This window comes from Hyla sarda, chromosome 3 (genome assembly GCF_029499605.1).
Source record: "Hyla sarda isolate aHylSar1 chromosome 3, aHylSar1.hap1, whole genome shotgun sequence".
NCBI lineage: Eukaryota > Metazoa > Chordata > Amphibia > Anura > Hylidae > Hyla > Hyla sarda.
In genome coordinates, this window is record NC_079191.1 from 348665383 (window position 1) to 348686208 (window position 20826).

The window sequence follows — 20826 nt, forward strand, 5'->3', positions numbered from 1 at the left end:
TAAAGGGGAACTCCGCTGCCCCAGCGTTCAGAACATTCTATTCCAAACACTGGGTGGGGGCTGCGGGGATCGTGACATCACAGCCTTGCCCCTCATGAGGTCACGCCACACCCTCTCAATGCAAGTCTATGGGAGGGGGCGTGACATGATATCACAAGAGGCGTGGCCATGACATTACGACCCCCCCACACCAAGCGTTTGGAACAAAATGTTCCGAACGCTGGGGGAGTGGAGTACTCCTTTAACCCTGAAAGTGCAGCCACATTTGACAGATTTGCTGTAGACTTTCCACACAGAAAATTTGGTGTAGGAGTGTCCACATACAGTAGCAGCAAAGTGGATGACATTTCATAAATCCCAGTCATATGCTGCTGAAAAATATAATCCACCCAAAACCTGTGTGGAAATGCACCTGCAGTGCACACTTCAAATACTTAGCGTGTCGATTGGTGTGTTTGATCCACTGCAGATTTACTGTGGGTAATTCCCCATTGACTGCATTGGAGAAGATAAAATGTACAATAATTCCACAGGTGATGCAGATTTTGCTGCAGATATGCTGCAGATCCACAGAAAAACTGCAGATTAAAATACATTGACTTTTTTTGTATTTAAAGTTTACCTGTCAGTTTCAAAGATTTTTAAAAACTTTCTTTTGTTAGATTAACCCTTCAGAGCGGCAACAAGGTAAATTTAGTGCTCTTGCTGAGGTGATTGAGCCCTCTCCATGTTGCACAGCTAATTCTCTCCATTTCAGGGGGTAGGACCAGAGCTGTCTGCCAAAAGTACACACACAGAAACTTCCTTCGTTAGTTGCCAGTCCTGTCAACATACATCATTCATTCCTAACTGGTATCCTATGACATAGTGCTGGTAAGAGTGCACTTAAGGGTGTGTTCACACTACGTAATTCCCATGGAATTCCGTGAGTGTAATTCCGCAATTGGAATAACGCGCTGTGAATATAAACATCAGTGTAAATGGGTTTTGGCGAAACCCGTTCACACTGATCAATTTCAGTGGCGGACAATTCTGCCGCTGAAATTGTTCCGTGCAAATAACATGTTCATTCTTTGCACGGAAGTCTGCGAGCACTGCATAGCCGCCAATGGTGGCAGTGTAGTGCCGCGCGGTCCTACCGCCGAAGTATTTCGGCAGCGGCCGTCAGAATGGAATCTCTGCTCACGGAATTCTGTGAGCGGAGATTCCATTCAAACTCCGTAGTGTGAACAGAACAGGCTGGTACTTTGCTGGGGGATGACTTACACAGTACAGTACTATGGATGACATGTTGAGGGGAGAAGGGGTTGCATTGGGCTTGCAAGGTGCTATGTCAGCAGAAATGACAGAAATAGTAATTCAGGGTTACACTAACTGCTGTTGAGATGCTCATGGGAGGAAGGAGGGAAATTACACTGCAGTAGTGAGGACATACAGCAGTAAGTACACTGATATCTACAAGATGCAGCTGGTCACATGAGCACTCAGTAGGCACAAGCGCTCACAAGACCAGCACCGATGAATATGCAAATCTAGCCAGCGGGTCCGCCTCCAGCGCAAAATTCAGTGCTGGAAGAAGCCGGACTTCAGAGGGATCGGGCGCTAGACTTATATACCGTGTTTCTCCGAAAATAAGACCGGGACTTATATTAATTTTAGTCACAAAAAACACACTAAGGCTTATTTTCAGGATAGGGCTTATTTATTTACGGTATGTACCTTGAACAACATGGGAGGCTGTAGCAGTGTGGAGGATTGGGGGCTGTAGCAGTGTGGAGTATGGGGGGCTGTAGCAGTGTGGAGGATGGGGGGCTGTAGCAGTGTGGAGGATTGGGGGCTGTAGCAGCGTGGAGTATGGGAGGCTGTAGCAGTGTGGAGAATGGGGGACTGTAGAAGTGTGGAGTATGGGGGGCTGTAGCAGTGTGGAGGATGGGGGGCTGTAGAAGTGTGGAGGATGGGGGGCTGTAGAAGTGTGGAGTATGGGGGGCTGTAGCAGTGTGGAGTATGGGGGGCTGTAGAAGTGTGGAGGATGGGGGGGCTGTAGAAGTGTGGAGGATGGGGGGGCTGTAGAAGTGTGGAGGATGGGGGGGCTGTAGCAGTGTGGAGTATGGGAGGCTGTAGCAGTGTGGAGGATGGGGGACTGTAGAAGTGTGGAGTATGGGGGGCTGTAGCAGTGTGGAGGATGGTGGGCTGTAGAAGTGTGGAGGATGGGGGGCTGTAGAAGTGTGGAGTATGGGGGGCTGTAGCAGTGTGGAGTATGGGGGGCTGTAGAAGTGTGGAGGATGGGGGGGCTGTAGAAGTGTGGAGGATGGGGGGGCTGTAGAAGTGTGGAGGATGGGGGGGCTGGGGGGGCTGTAGCAGTGTGGAGGATTGGGGGCTGTAGCAGTGTGGAGTATGGGGGGCTGTAGCAGTGTGGAGTATGGGGGGGCTGTAGCAGTGTGGAGGATTGGGGGCTGTAGCAGTGTGGAGTATGGGGGGCTGTAGCAGTGTGGAGGATGGGGGGCTGTAGAAGTGTGGAGTATGGGGGGCTATAGCAGTGTGGAGGATGGGGGGCTGTAGCAGTGTGGAGGATGGGGGGCTGTAGCAGTGTGGAGGATGGGGGGCTGTAGCAGTGTAGAGGATGGGGGGCTGTAGCATTGTGGAGTATGGGGGGCTGTAGAAGTGTGGAGGATGGGGGGCTGTAGCAGTGTGGAGGATGGGGGGCTGTAGCAGTGTGGAGGATGGGGGGCTGTAGCAGTGTAGAGGATGGGGGGCTGTAGCAGTATGGAGGATGCCGCACCCCCCCCCCCCCCATCTGCCACACTGCTACAGCCCCCCATCCTCTGTCGTCCTCCACACTCCTACAGTGCCCCCCACCACTCTGCCATAATAAACTACGGTACACATTTCATCCCCAGCGGAGACCAGCACTTCCCGACCTTCACTCTGCCATAATAAACTACGGTACACATTTCATCCCCAGCGGAGACCAGCACTTCCCCACCTTCATATGGTAGCGTCCGCAACTTGTACTGTACGGAAGCTGCAGCTCTCGGCGGTGGCGGTAGGTCAGAAACCCTGCACCGGTCTCCTGTTCACCCGCACTATAACCCGGTGTATTGGGTTTAGTGTGGGTAAACTGGTAACAGTTTTCCTTTAAGAGTGGTCAGAGATGAGAGGTTGCAAAACTTCAACTTCCAGCATTCCTGAAAGCCATTACCTGCAGCAAATGGCTGTCTGGGCATGTCCAGGCATGCTGGGAGTTGAAGTTTTGCAACATCTGGAGGGCCGCCAGTTTGAGACCCCTGACCTATAGCCTAGGTGTTCTAATACTACTATAGAAAAAATGAACCAATCACCCAAACCTCTACGACAGCTCAGTTAGTACTGATACATGACAAATAATGGATAGAACCGCGCTTCAATCACATATAGAATAGTTTATTGAAATAATTGCATAAAATATGAACTATGGATATCAATTGCTGCCCTCTCACAGGGCCCTTGTGGGAGGATTAACAGAATATGTAACAGTATAAAATAACAATAACATTGGATACACTACTGCATGCAGTTCAATAATATGATTTTTACAAATGTACCATTGAATTGTCTGGCATTTAATAATCCGGAGATTGCTATATTGTATTAATAGTCCTGTATTTCTAGATGCTGGGCAATCCTTCTGGTACAGGCTAATAGTGCAGGTGATGCGGATTACAAAGGTCCACACCTTTTTATCTACATGGTGCCCTTTCCCTAAATATGCCCAAAAATCCTAGTATGAAAATAATTTGGTGTACTTGGGCATTCGCTTGGTATGGTATAGGAATGGTATGCCCTGCTGGCTGGTCTTTGGACAACACCACCTTAATAAATATTCATAACTTTCCCCTGAAGCGCGTAGCTACTGCTCACCGACATACCACTCCTGGGCAGTGATGCTCCAGGCCGGTCCTGTGGAGATCTAAATGTGCATGCCTGGGATCTCAGTACGTAGTTGTGTTTCAGGGCAGTTATATTTATTTATTAAGGGGGTGTTGTCCAGGTGCACTCGGGGGGTTCCCAGGAACTTGGTATACTGGTACGCCCTTCTGGCAGATCTCTGAACCACTTTACTAAATATTCATAACTCTGCCCTGAAGTGTGTAGCTGCTACATGCTGAGATCCAAGGCATGGGCAATGATGGAGTTCTGAATGCGCATGCATGGGATCGCAGCACAGTAGTGGGTACGAGCTTCATGGCAGAGTTACAAATATACCTGTCAGTAAATAAACTGTTCTAAACTAACTCAGGCTATGTTCCCTATCTACTCCTAACACCCCCTCCAGCCCTTAAAAAAATGTCAGAGCTTTAAAAAGCTGTGTATCTTACCTTTCTTCTTGCTCACATAGTGCAATTTCCCAGCAATGTGAGCGTTTCCCAGCAGGCTTGACATCACTGAAGCCTGCTGGGGGACCACTTCCGCCCACACATGGTTGCAGTGCTGTGATGAATGGAAGACCTCAGGCTCTTTAGATGTTTTAGTCTGTGTTGCTATCAGTGAGGCTCTCCTGCAGGTTTCAATCTGTGCAGCTTTCTGTGAGAATCTGTGGAGCTTTCACTTTCTGTGCAGCTGTCAATCAAGCTCAGGGCAGAGAAGCACTTCCTGAGTTTGGACTCCTGCCACTGTATTGATTGCGGCAGGGAACAGAACAGAACAGAGCCACCTAGTGGCCATTTTTTTATATTACATTTTAAACATATTTATGTTGATAATTTTAAAAGCAAGTTAATGGGAAAGTGTTTGCTAATTACACAAGGAATACTATAGTAAATGTTTTATTTGGTGACAGGTAGGAAAAGAGGTAAAGTCCATTATAATCAGTTTGCCCTGCACTATTAGCCTGTACCAGCAGGTAAGTGCAGGTGACATTGCTGTAACTTTGCCTTTAATGTTAAGGCTGATGAAGGGGTAGGTGCACTTCAGTACACTATTGACCTTATGACCTGCAGGTTCATTCACTTCATTTTCCTATCCCTAATCAGTTAGGCTACTTTCACACTATGAGTATTCATCCGTTATTAAACATCCATTTTCTGTGTAAAACGGATGTATAACAGCTGAATAATGTCTGTCGAAATTACGGGCATATTCATCGATTAAGACCCGTTATAACATCTGTCATGTACGCCCATTTTAACACCTCTGCCTACAGACTCCCACAGCCGGGATTACTACTACTCCCATCATGGAACAGACTTGTATCCCTGATGGGATTAGTAGTTCCCCGGCTGTGGGAGTCTGCCGATGGCTGGGGAGGCTACATTAGTGTTTGTACTACTACCCCTATCATGGAACAGACTCTGAGGGAATGATCGCACTGGGTCTCACTTCTGAGCCCCGATGCGATTAGAAGTTATTAAGCATAGGAGCGGGCTGCATGCTGCGCTCCACTGCGATGGATGTATTTTACTTTCATTTTTAAATTTCCCGCCGGGAGCCCTGAATGGCCGGTACTGAGGAGCCATTCAGGGCTCCCGACAGGGTTTTTAAACTTCAGTGCGTCCCCTTAAGTATATTGATTTTATTGCCCCCATGTGTATATGTATGATTCCCCCCCTGCCTGATGCCCAGGCATCTTCTCGTCACACTGTCACAGCAGTATATAGATGCGCTGCGGGGGTCAGACATATATCCATATGTCTGGCCCCCACAGCGCTTCTATAATCATATGCCTTTGCAGCACTATGAATGACAAGTATGCTTTCAGTAGCGCATCGGGCTGGCCAGATGCGCTGCTGTTAGAATACTTTTTATTCATAGCGATGCGGAGGCATATGATTATAGAAGCGCTGTGGGGGCCAGACATATAGTGTTATCTGGCCCCCACAGTACTTCTATGTACATATGCCACTGCAGCGCTAAGAAAGACAAGTATTCTTTCAGCAGCGCATTGTGCCGGTCGGTTTATGATAGCACTGCAGGGGGAAAATATATATACATATACAATACCTATATAAATGAGATGCGGGGGGGCGAAACTTATATAGTGCAGCAGGGGGCAAGATATATAGAAGAGCTGCGGGGGCCAGACATATAACACCCCCCCGGCCACAGCGATTCTATATATCTTTCCCCACCGCTTCTATTTGAAAACCACGCCGGGAGCCCTGAATGGCTCCTCAGTATCGGACATTCAGGGCTCCTGGCGGGGAATTTAGAAATGAAAGTAAAAATACATCGCTCCATTTGGATCGGATCGGGTCTCAGAAGTGAGACCCAGTGCGATCAAACCCTCAGCCCCTGTACTACAACCTCCATCATGGAACAGAGTCTGTTCCATGATGGGGGTAGTGGTACAAACACTAATGTAGCCTCCCCAGCTACCGGCAGACTCCCGCAGCTGGGAAATTACTACTCCCATCATGGAAACAAGTCTGTTCCATGATGGGAGTAGTAGTAGTCCCTCAACACTGCAGGAGTCTGCTGATGTCACCTCTTCTGAGCATGCTCAGAAGTAATAATGGATATTATAAACCAGGTGCAAACATTAAGGTTAAAAATAATGGCCGTTAATTTATCCGTTTCTTGTGACGGAAGAAAAATGAGTGCATGTGCCGTTTTTTTCCCATCACAAATATTCATTATTCAGGACTGGTCATAACGGGTAATCAAAAAATCCCATAGATTTAAATGGGATTTTGTAACGGCCGTTTAACATCCGTTTTTAAGGCTTTTCTAACGGAAGTTTATAACGGGCCTATTAACGGAGCAACTTTATATTGTGAAAGGGGCCTAACAGACAAATAATACACATTATTATGCTGCTGAGATAGAGAAAAGTCACACTGCATTATCTGTAACACAATTCATGGAATGTCATGACCTTTACAAATGTAATAAGTCCAAAAGACTTCTCCAGGCAAATTAGGAAATTGCAGACAAATTAGATCTCTGCTCTGCGGAGACAGGGGACGGGGCATCTGCTGTACTGAAAGGTTGTTTACTGAAAAGGCAGAAACGCTACTTAAGAGGAGATACTTTGTCGAGATGAGAAGAGGCACCAAAAGTGGAAACCAGCTCAATCTTATCACATTATAAAACCTTAGGTTTTTTGGAAAATGCATTTGTAATATGCAAGGACTATAGTCTAGTTCTTAAAGTGAACCTGTCATCACTTTCATGCTGCCTAAACCACGAGTCACCAACGTGGTATCTTATTACATCTGCCCGCCCTGCCAGCCTATAAACAAACTGGGAGAGATCTCATAAAGGAGTACTCCACTGCTCAGCGTTTGGAACAAACTGTTTCGAACGCTGGAGCCGGCAGCTCGTGACGTCATAGTCCTGCCCCCTCATGATGTCACGCCCCACCCCCTCAATGCAAGTCTATGGGAGGGGGCGTGACAGCCGTCACGCCCCCTCCCATAGACTTGCATTGAGGGGGCTGGGCAATGACGTCACGAGCTCCCGCTCCAGCGTTCAGAACAGTTTGTTCCAAATGCAGAGCAGTGGAGTACCCCTTTAAATAACACTGGTGGGACAGGGTGAAGCTGTATGTGTCCACCCTGATAACTCATGGTTAAGACAGCATGAAAATGCTTCCTTTAAAAAATCCTAAATTGCAAAGTATCTTCTTGGAATTCTTGAACCATATTACTGTTCTAGCATCTCAGCTGCAAACCCTACCCTTTGCCATTCATTGACAGCTCCAATGGTTCTCTGACATAGTATAATGCCTTGAAGGGAATGTACCATCTCAATGTTTCTTACCGATTAGAGATAGATACAGAAACACAAACACATTCTTTTCCTATTTTTTTTCTATTTTCTGATAGCAAATTTTATTTTGGTACATTATTATAGGAACAACCATCTTGCTCTTGCTCTTTAAACGATGCAGAGGTCATTGTGATGGACCTGAGCCCATCTCATCTTTATACTGGTGTCAGCTTTTAATGTAATCCTATGGCTAGGTTTCTACACAAGTTTTTTTTCTAGCATTTATTTTTTGAAAAACTGGCACTGCAGTTTTTGAGGCAAAGCCAGAAGTGTATTCAAAAGGAATGGGAAGTATACAGAAAGGACTTATACTTCTCCTTCCTGTTGAATCCACTTCTGACTTTGGCCCAAAAATTGCAGTGACAGTCTAGTCTTACTGTGATAATAAGGAGGAGATTGCTTAAAAGTGATCTTTACAAAACACAGTGCCAGTGTTTTATTAGACTTAGTGGCCAGAACAAAAACTGCATGATTCAGATTTTATAATAAAGATAGAAAAATGAAATACAATGGGCACTGTCAGATCCAAAAAGTTCTTATAAGTTGTTACTGATAAAAGTTAAAGACCTTTTCTATTATTGTTGTTTAAAACGTTAAGAAAACAGCCCCTGAAAATCCCACTACTAGGGGTCCCCATACCTACTGGGACACTAACCAGTCCTGCAGCAGAATCAGCTTGTCCATGAGTCATGGACAAGAGATGACTCATGGACACGCCCCCTTCCCCTTGGAGGATTTCTAGCACTGTGAGCCAATGATAAGAGAAATTTGTATAATAAATATAGGCAAGAGGGGAAGATACCAGAACAATACCAACATCCCTAATAAGCCGAACACCATAACCCATATCAACAATAGGATTACTCCTCCATCTATCACCCCACCAAAAACCACTGTTCTCCCTACTGAGCCAAAGAAGGGAACACAAGATTTGGAAACTCCGAAGATCTCACACAATCAAGTCGAGGAACATATGAAGGACATCAGGCATTCTATCAGACGCTTGAAAGATAAACTGAAAGAAGATATGGTATATAACATTGAGGAGATCACACCAATTTTACAACTGTCTCCGTCACCGCTAAAAGAGAATTCCATGAATCTCTCTATACTGACAGTTCATGATACCAGTCCTCCCCACCTACCTTCAGGACCTACACCAGTTCTGGTAGATAATTCCACAGCAGGTGAAGACGCCCTGGTCCCTTTCCTAAAGACAGTAAGGGATTCCCTTCACACTTTTACCATCACAGCTGAGATCCATCAATCCTCTCATAAAAGCAATCCTCTATCCTCCCAACCCTGTGGAGATTATCATGAGAGGAATCCGGTTCCCCAAAAACAACCAACTGAACCCGATCTTATAAATCTCTCTGAAAAAAGCAATCAAATAAATGCTTACCCTCTTTCAGTGGCCACCGCTGCACATCCGGATGGGATCCCAGCCAACCAATCAGGTTCCTCTTTTTTAGAGGTAGGTCCCAACCGGACCGGGTCAATAAGGGACTGCTTTCAACCTCGAAAACCAACAAAAAGAAAACTAGAAGAGGAGGAGCCCGCAACGCACAGTGGAAAAACACCAAAAAGAAAACACGAATAAAGAATTCTATGGAATCAAAATCTTCTAAAGAATCTATGATAAAAAATTTTAATCTATCGGACCATTTATTAAACCAAGGGGAACTATCCCTTTTACAAAAAGGCTTATCCTATTGCCCTAAATCACACCCCAACAAATTTGACCTATTCTTGGACCTTCATAGGTTCACAAGACGTCTCACATTGCAACGTCACTTTGCCCTGCCGAATGTCAGCTCCAAATACCATCCACAGGAGGAAACGGTGATACCCGGAGTGCACCCGGAGGTGAAAGCCAAATCGAAATATTACCCCGTGGAAAGCCAAGGTCACCTTCTCAAGACATTTCATGATTTGGTAGCCGAGGACCTCAAAAGTCTTCCTGACACCTGTAAGATCACAACAAAAGAGGGCCACCTCACAAACCGTGAGCGAGCCGCCCTAAAATCTTTGAAGGACAACCAAGATATCGTGATTCGCCCCGCAGATAAAGGCGGGGGAATTGTAATACAGAACTACACGGAATATGAGCAAGAAGCATGGAAGATTTTAGGAGATACCCTATACTATGAACAGATTAATGGTAACCCTCTCCCTGCACTAAAACAGAAAGTTTCTTCCATATTGGAAGATGGCGTAAAGCAGGGTGTTATCACCAAAAAGGAAAAAAACTTTCTATGGATCTCCAACCCCAAAATGCCCTTTTACTACCATCTACCAAAGGTGCACAAGGACCAAGAGCACCCACCGGGAAGACCCATTATTTCTGGGATAGACAGCATCACAAGCAACTTATCACAGTATTTGGATTTTTAATACTCCAACCTTATGTCCAGAATCTGCAGAGCTACCTCAAAAATTCAGACCAACTAATTACTATACTAAAAGATCTCGCATGGGAGGAAAACATGATGTTTGTAACCATGGATGTGTCTGCTCTATATTCAAATATCAGACACGATCTGGGACTAAAGAGCACAGCTTGCTACCTAAGAAGCAACACAAAAATACCTGAGAATCAGGCGGACTTCCTGATTACATGCCTGGAACTAATCCTAAAAAACTACTTTTTCACCTATCACGGGGTGACATTTCAACAAACCAGAGGGACGGCTATGGGGACCAGAGTCGCCCCCTCGTATGCTAACCTCTTCATGGGGCAATTCGAAGAAGAGTTCCTCCATAAGAACAAACTTTTTTTGGAACATACAGTCGTATATAAACGTTATATAGACGACCTGTTCTTTCTTTGGAGGGGTACAGCTGAACAAATCCATACACTGATCCATGAAGTAAACAGCAACGATTGGGGCATTACCCTAACACCAAATATTTCCGATAAAGAAATCGAATTTCTTGATCTACTAATTGCTCACGAAAATAGCCAAATCATCACCTCCACGTTCTTCAAAACTGTCGACTCGAATAGTTATGTACCTTTTTTGAGTGGACACTACTCTAAATGGAAACAGAATATACCCTATGGCCAATTCCGCCGAGTTCGGAAAAATTGTACCAACACCAGTACCTACATTGATCAATCCAAAATTCTGAAGAACAGATTTTCTGTGAAAGGATACCCTAAAACTCTGGTAGAGAATGCATTTTTAAAAGCGCTTGCACTCACCCAGGAATCATGTCTACCCTCCTCACCGCTGCCATCAGCCACTATAGCTCCAGGGTCATCACCCTCAGTCCAAGAGGCCTCGTGTGATCAAGAGGAGACAAACCAAAAAGAAAAATTCAAAAGACACACACAACTGGGGTAAAAAGAACAGCAGTTTTGTGACAACGTACTCCACGGGCCATTACAACATAAGGAAAATCCTACAAAAACATTGGAGTCTCCTCAAGAATGATCCCTACCTAAAAGAAATTTTACCTACCCAACCCCTACTAACATTTAGAAGAGCTCCTTCCCTCAGGAATATGCTGGCTCCAAGCCGTTTGAAAAGACAGAGGCCAGCTAAACGCATCACCACTGAGACCACTCTCAAAAAAGATGTGTTCAAATGCGGCAAGAAGAGATGTCTCTGCTGCAACATCATAGCAGATCGGAACACTAATTTTAGAAGCCATCATACAGGGGAAATCTTTGAGCTACCATTCCATCTGACATGCCAATCCCAGTTCGTCATCTACCTTATCAACTGTTGCTGTGGGAAACAGTACGTGGGTCGAACCACTCAGAAATTACATCAAAGACTCAACCAGCACAGATGCAATATAAAAAAGGGATTTATGCTTCAAGGTTTGTCACGACACGTCACGACCAAACACAATGGGGCCACAGGAATTTCATCCATCCTGCCCATTGACTACATCCCAGCACATTACCAATCGCCTGGAAGCTCTGGGAAAGAAAGAGATGTATTGGATTTACAGACTAGAATCGCTCCAACCCCATGGGCTGAATGAGGCTACAGAGCTCATTCACTGAATGTGCCATCCTGCCCTCTTACCAATAAAGATGACCCCCACCAGCCAAGCAATCAACCAAAGAAGAATACATGGGAGGATGTGTGTACAACTGCGCATGTGTATATATATATATATATATGTATGTATCAATGACATCAATATACACTACTACATAGAGAATATGCTCTATTGCAATGCCGATGCCTGCGTTTGTTAAATCGATCCAGCGCATGATATGCGCTTCTACTATGAACTTTTTTGTAATTTGGGACATTTCCTCCCGAGCACCTGGATGAGGGGTCTCCCATACAGGGGAAGACCACGGTCCAGTTGTGCCTCTATCTTTGAGATGACGCCGCAACATGGAGAGCGGCGCTTTGATTTTTCTACTTGCTCAGCTCCCCGAACGGAAGGCCAGGCTAATAGCAGTAATACCTTATTTGATCTGCCACACAAGCACCATTCATGTTAATTGTAATATGTGTTAAATTTAAATTTATGTTTTGCTTTGGATTTGAGAAATCTTCAACACTGTGGAAATTGTATTGCACAGATGCATATTTGTATTTTAATCTGTACCCGGTAATTGCTGTTAAATTTTGCGGGCTTTTTTTGCATAAATTAGTGGCCTCCCACATCTGCCACATCATTGATCTGACGAAGAGGGGGTCCCACCCCTCGAAACGCGTTATCTGTGATCTATCCAAATAAAATCCGGTTATTATATCTTTAACCGTGTCCGGCTACTTCTTACTGCCACGATCCCAGCCAAGCTATTCTACAGGAGCCCCGGGGATCTTCACCTCTTGCATTCTCCAGACGTCCAGGAATCCCAGGACGCCACGGTGTGAGCTGCACCCCCTGATTTCACTATTTCCTTTGCAACGGGATACAAGCGCGATATGGTGTTGTGCCCACTGCACAACACCAGAAGGTGAGCAAGTTTTTTTCACCTCTTTGTCTTCGTTATATCTGAAAACTTTTACGGCACATTGTTGCGCTTCCCTTTTGTGTTTCCAATTTTTTCTGCATATCAAGCATCTATAATAAATATAGGTGATAGAGGTCCGGGTCTGATTACAGGCGACCACCGGGCCGGCGGCGTGTGACGTCACGCCTCCGCCCCTCAATGCAAGCCTACGGGAGGGGGCGTGACAGCTGTCACGCCCCCTCCCGTAGGCTTGCATTGAGGGGCGGAGTGTGACGTCATACGGTGGCGGAGGTGTGACATCACAAGCCCGGAGTGAACACGCTCCGGGGACTGATTACAAATGGGGTGCCGCGTGCATGATCCCGGGGGTCCCCAGTGGCGGGACTCCTGCGATCAGGCATCTTATCCCCTATCCTTTGGATAGGGGAAAAGATGTGTAAGCACCGGAGAACCCCTTTAAACGAAACCTTAGTGGACTCTGAGGTACTTGTTCGAGGGTCTAAGCTTCAACTTCCTCACAGAAGGCGTTTTCACCCATGATTTTCTAATACTTCAAAAATTCTATTTTGTCCTCTACGCACTGTAGATGTCCAGTGCCCGAAGAAGCAATGCAGCCCCAACAGCATAACAAACTAGCACCATGATTCACTGCAGGCAGAGTGATATTTACAGCGTATGCTTCATTCTTCCTCCTCCAGACATACAGTTGATCTACCTGCCTAAAAAATCCCAGTTTTGTTTCACTGCTCTGCAGAACAGAATCCCCAAAACCTTTGGGATTTATTTATGGGTTTGATTTTACTGGAGCCAACTTTTCTAGTGCTTTTGGGTCAGCACAGGTTTGGGCATGAAGTCCTTCAGCGTTTAGTATGTGCCATACTGTACAAACGGAAGCCTCAGAGCCTGCTGCCACCATCATTTGCTGCAGGTCTTTTAAAGCACCCTGCCGGATGAATGTCGATGCGGGGAGGAGGCTCGTAACGTCACGGCCATGCCCCTCAATGCAAGTCTATGGGAGGGGGCACGGCCGTGAGATCATAAGCCTCCGGTGCTGCACCCATTGCTCTAAACGAACGCCGGGTGCAGCAGGGAGATTGCGGGGGTCCCCAGTGGCGGGACCCCCGTAATCAGATATTTTATCCCCGATCCTTTGGATAGGGGATAAGTTGTCTAGGGGTGAAGTACCCCTTTAAGGGTTTATGACCAGGATGATTTGACACAGGGGGAATAAAGTGGAATGGGGGATCAGAGAAGGGGGGAGGGGTGAATGATGTGGCCGGCGTATGTACAGAAGCATGAGACCACCGTTTCTACAGCGGTCTTCTGCTTCTGTGCTGGGGCTGCTGCAGTGGGGGCTGGGCCCCTTGGAAATCTGGATCCCTTACTGGGGTATTGGCTGTACCCCCCTGATGTTGGCCCTGTGTACAACATAGAGCCGGCACATGAGCCTGGTTGTCCCCTATTGGGTGTGTGCACATCCACTATTGGGAATGTCCCCTATTTGTAGGGTGAAAATACATTAAGTCTTATGGGAACTAAAAAGTGTCCACTATTGGAGGTGTCCGCTAAGGGAGATTTCACTGTACTACATAGGAAGTTGTTCTTTTCTGTCTGACCACAGTGCTCTCTGCTGACACCTATCTGTGTCAGGAACTGTGAAGATTAGGAGCAAATCCCCATAGCAAACCTCTCCTGCTCTTGACAGTTCCTACACAGACAGAGGTGTCAGCAGAGAGCACTGTGGTCAGACTCAAAAGAACAACTCAACTTCCTCTGTAGTATAAAGCAGTTGATAAGTACTAGAAGGATTAAGATTTTTTTAAATAGAAGTAATTTACATATCTGTTTAACTTTCTGGCACCTGTTGATATGAGGGAAAAAAAAAAAAAAAAAGGTTTCCACCAGAGTACCCCTTTAAACTATATACATAGCTTCAATCAATAGAAGAAAGACGGAGCACATACCAAGGTGCTCAGTCTTTCTTTCTTCTATTGATTGAAGCAATTACACTGCACTATTACCGTGAGCAATACTGAACCCTCGTGTATGTGGATCCTTACTGCAATTAGGAAACTGGATCTCTAAGTGCAGCGGTGCCAGTATACATCTTGTGGTGTGGTGTGTGTATTATATATTTATATATATATATATATATGTGTGTGTGTGTGTATGTATAAAGAAGAAGGTGGAGAAGCACCGTGTAGCAGGATTCCAGATCCGTTTGGGTGCTCAGCTTCAGGAGCAGACCAACTCCCAATGTAATATCCAAAAAATAAGGTGGAAGTGGCACTCCAATATAGAAAATAAACGTGATTTATTCACTCATCTGCATACAGCGACGTTTCGGCTTATCAATAGAGCCTTGAGAAAGGCTTTATTGATAAGCCGAAACGTCGCTATACACAGATGAGTGAATAGATCACGTTTATTTTCTATATTGGAGTGCCACTTCCACACTATACTATACTACATATCATTTATTTTTAGTTTTACACAAACCGCTGAATGTTTGTATATTTTACAAATAAACCTAATTTTGTGGGTTGAATTCTTGATTTTTTTTTTAATGTTATCTGTAGGCATAAAACCTTATTTAGGAGTTGTGTTAGGAGTTTGATGTTTTCAACATCAGAGAGCAGCCATCAGCTTAAAAAAACTGTACTTTTATTAAACTCTCCAAAAATAGAAAGTGTGACCCTAGCTGTCATAAGCACCATGAGGTTGTATTTCTTTCACTACCAAGGTTGTACCAGTCCAGCTTTAAAGGGGTATTTGCTGCTCAGTGTTTGGAACAAACTGTTCCGAACACTGGAACAGATGCTGGGAGCTTGTGCCATCATAGCCCCGCCCCCTCAATGCAAGTCTATGGGAGAGGGCGTTTGTTCCAAACGCTCAGCAGCGGAGTACTCCTTTAAAGGGGATAGGCCTGACATTCAGATTGATTGTGAGACCTTGTAGGACAATCAGTCCTAATAATTCTGTTATCTCACAGAAGTACCGTATTTGATCTTCAGCAGAAATTTAATTAGTTGTGTAAACACCACCAGGCATACAGCCTAAGGGTACGTTCACACGGGTGGATTTTTTTGCAGGTTTTCCGCTGCGTATTTGAAAGGGGGCAGGCTCTTCTCGGCTTTCCGCAGCAGATTTTTATAGTTCCCCCCCACATTAGGCGTGCAGTATAGCTCCCCCACAGACATACAGCCTTCAGCCATATACAGTGTATGGCTGGAGGCTGCATGCCTGTATACTCCCCCACTTCAGTGCTCCGACCACCTCTCCTCCGGTTAGAGGTCACTATCTACTGCTATGGGTCCGGAGGAGCGGTGGTCGGAACACTGAAGATGACGTGCAGGTAACTTACCATGCCTGCTCCGCTGTTGCTATGGGCACACGCACAGGACATCAGTGACATCCCTGCGTTTGCTACCTCCCGACAGCCCCTGCATTTTTTAAGTTAGTGCAGGGCTGCTGAAAGGTAACAGGGACATGCTTGTTTCCCGAAAAGATCTTTCAGGACACAGGGATGTCCCGAATAGGCTGATGGCGAACTATGGCCGTGTGCCATCACTGCTCTATATGGTACCCAACTACAACTCCCAGTACTTTTGAGTTTTAATAAATGTGAAGAAGTACCCCCCCCCCAAAAAAAATATATATATATTAAACAAACAAGTTACCATATTTTCCCATTTTACAATTAAATAAACATATTTGGTATAGCTTGCAGAAATGTCTGAACTATTAAAAAAATGGTAATGGTCCTGTGCAGTGAATGGCGAAAAATGTAAAAAAAAAAATGCAAAAAAAAACTATACAAAATATAATCACATATACAAAAAAGTGGTGCTGTTAAAAACTATACCAATTACCAATACTTTTTTTCTGTCATGTGATTTTTTTTAATGGGAAAAAGGGGTGTTTTTTTTGTTATTATTAGAGGTAGGGCTTTTTTTATATATGTAAAAAATAAAAAAAAGATTTTATTTTATTTAAGAGGGGGGGGGGGGAATTCAATATTTTATTAGCAAAGGGGTTAATTCACATTTATTATTAATTTATACACATGGTAAGGGACCTCTGGCTTTCCTCACAGCTGATAGGGACACCGCGATTTCACCGCGGCGACCCCGATCAGCATACCTGAGCTAGCCGGCAGTTAACTTCAGGACTTTTAGACGCCACAATAAACTTTGATCGTGGCATCTAAAGGGTATATGCCGGACATCACCACGATCGGTGATGTTCGGCATTAGCCACAGGTCCCTGCAATACACAGCACTTAACACAGCCATTTTTTCTTTCAGTGTAAAATTGGCTGTGCTGAGGTAATTTCCCGTAGCTGTCTATTGCTCAAATTTATCATATGCTCTGTGCTATTTCATAAATTTGACGCACATCAGCACTTTCACAGCAGAAAATTTACTGTAGAAAACACATCTACCACAGACAATAAATAACCCCCCCCCCCCCCCATCTGTGGCAGTAACCCAACACCCAGGGAATGCCCTTCCCACAGTAAAACATGGTGGTGATAGCAGCACAATATGGGGATGCATGTCTTTAGCAGGTCCAGTGAAAATGGTCAGAATTGATGTAAAGATGGATGAAGCCAAATGCAGTATGCAAAAGTCTGGCAACGCGTCATATATGGTAAAATCTTCTTCCTCACCATTCCCGAGAGACGTTGGATGGTGAGGATATGAAGTTAGTAAGTCTTCCCCATTGGCCTGTAAACAGTGCCATGAGCGGGGAGCTATACTTACCTAGTCTGGTCTTCTTCAGCTCATTGACAGTCCAGCCACAGCCCATGTCATCACTCTCCTCAGTCTGCTTAGGAGGTAAAGTGGTGACAAGGGCTGTCAATCACACTGAGGGGGCAGGACTAGGTAACTATAGCGCCCCACCCAGGGGACTAATTATGGGGCAGGCGGGAGACACTAACTTCATTGCCTCACCATCCATGCGGGCAGGAACGCCCCCGCCCATAGACTTGCATTGATGGGTCGTGACCTGAGGGGTTGTTCTCCAATTATCATGACATTCAAGAACATGACATTCCCACTGCATAATTCATAACAATTCTTATGAAATATCAATTACTATGGCCACTAAATCTATTGTAAAAAGAAGTCAAGGAAAATGGGCAAACAAATGTGAAACTGTTTTTATTAGCTTTTATTATACACCAAAATATTTAATAACGGAAAATAAAGCATTTCGAACACAATAATAATTAACAATAAAATCTTACTGATCAAATTGTAACTTAGGAGAAGGGGGGGGGGGGGAAGGCGTCATGTGATTTGTAATCATCTAGGCACCATGCATGTCTAGGAATTATTTACTGCCACCTATTCGGCAGATCTGGATACTGTGAATGAATGATAAACAGTTAACAGCGAGGTATTAGCAAGGCTTCCATACTCAGACCCAAGAAGGGACAATCATGAGATTTGCAGTCGGATCGATTAATGGTTAAAAGGTACATGAAAGGAAACAAACAGGATGTGAAAAATGTGATCATCCACACTATTAAAAGGGAACCTGATATCATACTGCCTAAGCTACAAATCATCACTGAAACACTGACAAGACAGGCAAATAAAAGATTGTATACAATGCGGTCATGTCACAGTGAAACCCTTCAACTGACTACTAGGGGAGCCTAGACCTATATCACATCCTGATGATTCTCCATGCAAATACTTTATCCATTAAGTTCGTAAACCCCTTTAAGTTGTGGCTACAGAGAGACAAAATTATGCAATTCTAATTGTCTGAAGCGTGTACAGAGAAGTAATAGGAAAATCAATCAACTGAACTGAGAACCAAAAAGAAAAATCAAAAACACAAAGGGTGGTAACTATGCACATTACTGATCCATACAAATCTAACTTATAAAGGCATCTGTATTAAACACTTATGGTAGCCTTCAATGAAGCAGCTCCTCTGAAAGTAAAGGAGCTGGAAGAAAGATTAATAATATTAAAATTTTACTTAAACCACTGTTTTCAAATGAAACACAATCGTCTGGTCCTTTGGCCAATACTGCTAACTAGGAAGTCACACAGGCAACTTCAGTGCATACTATACTATCTACATTCTATCGCCGATCCCTGCACCCGTGTCCGCGGTCTATTTATAGGAGTCTTTACACGCGCTATGCCCATATCAAATCCAACTATGAAACAAAAACAGCACTTTTTGCCTAAAAGGCACTGTAGTTTAGCACAGCTATGGAAGACTTGCTTAGAAAAAAATTGAAAAAGGATTTGTGTCATCTCACAAAGATGATAAGTAAAACCAAACAAGGGAAAAAAAAAAAAAAGTCCTAAAAGTCCATCTCACAAATCTGGAGTCAAATATTACTCAGTAAAACAGAAACGTTAAAAATGTAAAAGAAGCTATATGATAAAATGGTAGGTGTGCGTGTGTGCTCTATGCCGTACAACCCAAGTCTGGAGTGGATTCCACTTTAGATAAATAAGGTAGTGAGTGCAATGAGAAGACCAAACAAGCGGAAAAACATTCCCCGAGGAAACAGACCAGATCAAAGTCCTCTTTACTCCTATACGCTGCACGACAAGAGGCTGTACTTGATCCCTAGCAGAGTCTTCAGATTTTCAGGACCTTGAGATAAAGTGCTCACCCAGAGTCTGCTCCAGATACAAGTGCATAATCTTGATTATTTGAAGGTAACCATAGAGTTAATGGCACTATATAATATCAGTCTAAAACCCTACCAGGAAGGGATCCCACGTACAGGCCGAAAAAACACTCAGAGGTTTATATGTCTGTTCTGTAACTGCAGGCTGACCAATGTTAAACTGACGTGAAATTCCATGTACATTCTGTTTTTGGTCAGGATGAAGGAACATGTTAGTATTGTTAAGTGCTTGACACCGGAGCTCATGAGCCAGGATACCATGATGGAAATCCATGCAAAGTTCTTGTCATTTACACATCTGGAAAATGTCAAAGTCCAACAAACTTTAAGGCATTTCTTACCACTTCCACCCAAACTATACCTCTTTAATATAGATATAAAAAAATAAACATCACTTCCAAAACCAGTTATATACAGTGATAGAGTGGCTTCTTAGTTAAATATCAAAGTGTCAAAAGATATCGTATAGGGTATAAAACTGGTGCTTGAGTGTTGGTGTTTGCCAAGTGCCCATTCCCCTCCTATTAAAGGACGGGCTTCAAGACTGAGCGGAGAGAGCGTCCATCTTTAGTCAGTTCCCGGGTCACACACATGCAAGGAAGAGGGACAGCCTCTTCTCTCCTCTCTACAGTGTTGAAGCTGCATTTCTTCAAATGGTCGGCCATGCTTACAATATCTGCAAACTTCCACTCCTTCACTGTGCAGAATGCAGTACTGAACCGCCATACCTGGAATAAAAAAAACAGAACAGAATTAAAGTCATAGCAAGGGTTTCTATGACATAGGGCAACGACTCAGTATGCTGACCACCATGTCATACATCTGAATACACAGGCAGAGTGTATTGCTGCTGCACCACTACACCTAGCACCCAGCTTACATGCCTCACCACGTCTGCCCTACCTATACAAAATTGTTCCATTAACTTTTACATACTCTTAAAAGGTTGGTTGTAATGCACCAAAATTAGAAATAAATAAATGGGCCAGCATGGGCACTCTTTAGCAGTCCAGGACGTCTTTCCTTGAATCACTCCACCACTTCATAAAGGGAACACACCAACAAGATCTGACACCTGTCATCTGAGAGACACTGAAAAGGGCCCATTTCTGCTGCTTCCAACATACAAACTTCAAGTACTGACTGTTCATCTGCTAGTTAAAGGGGTACTCCGCCTCCAGACATCTTGGCCGACATTTATCATGGTCTTTAGACTGTTTTTTGTGTGTCTACAAAAGACACAAAAAAGGCACAAGCAGGGTTTATTTGCACCTTTTTTTGCATCTTTTGGTTTACACATTTCTGCTGATTTTGAGCTGCAATCCACTGATTTTGGCAATACACATGATATGGAAGGGTTTTATGAACTGCGCCTTTTTGTGAAAAGGCACAAAAAAGGTGCAAAGTCACTGAAAACTACACCAGCCCATACTTTGCTTAGCTTTTTGGTGAATGTGAAGAGAAATTTCAGAAAATGTGA

The 20826-nt window shown here is 44.4% G+C and overlaps 1 protein-coding gene across 2 annotated transcripts in view; it reads right to left on the minus strand.

Moving 5' to 3' along the window:
- Positions 1 to 17840: 17840 nt before the first annotated feature.
- Positions 17841 to 20826, minus strand: part of FBXO30 (F-box protein 30) — a 76128-nt gene continuing 73142 nt past the window's right edge. For both annotated transcript variants that reach the window (XM_056567529.1, XM_056567530.1), the window contains exon 3: positions 17841 to 20074. In XM_056567529.1, coding sequence (XP_056423504.1) covers positions 19871 to 20074 — 204 coding nt within the window. In that variant the 3' untranslated portion in view covers positions 17841 to 19870. The remainder of the gene's footprint in view (positions 20075 to 20826) is intronic.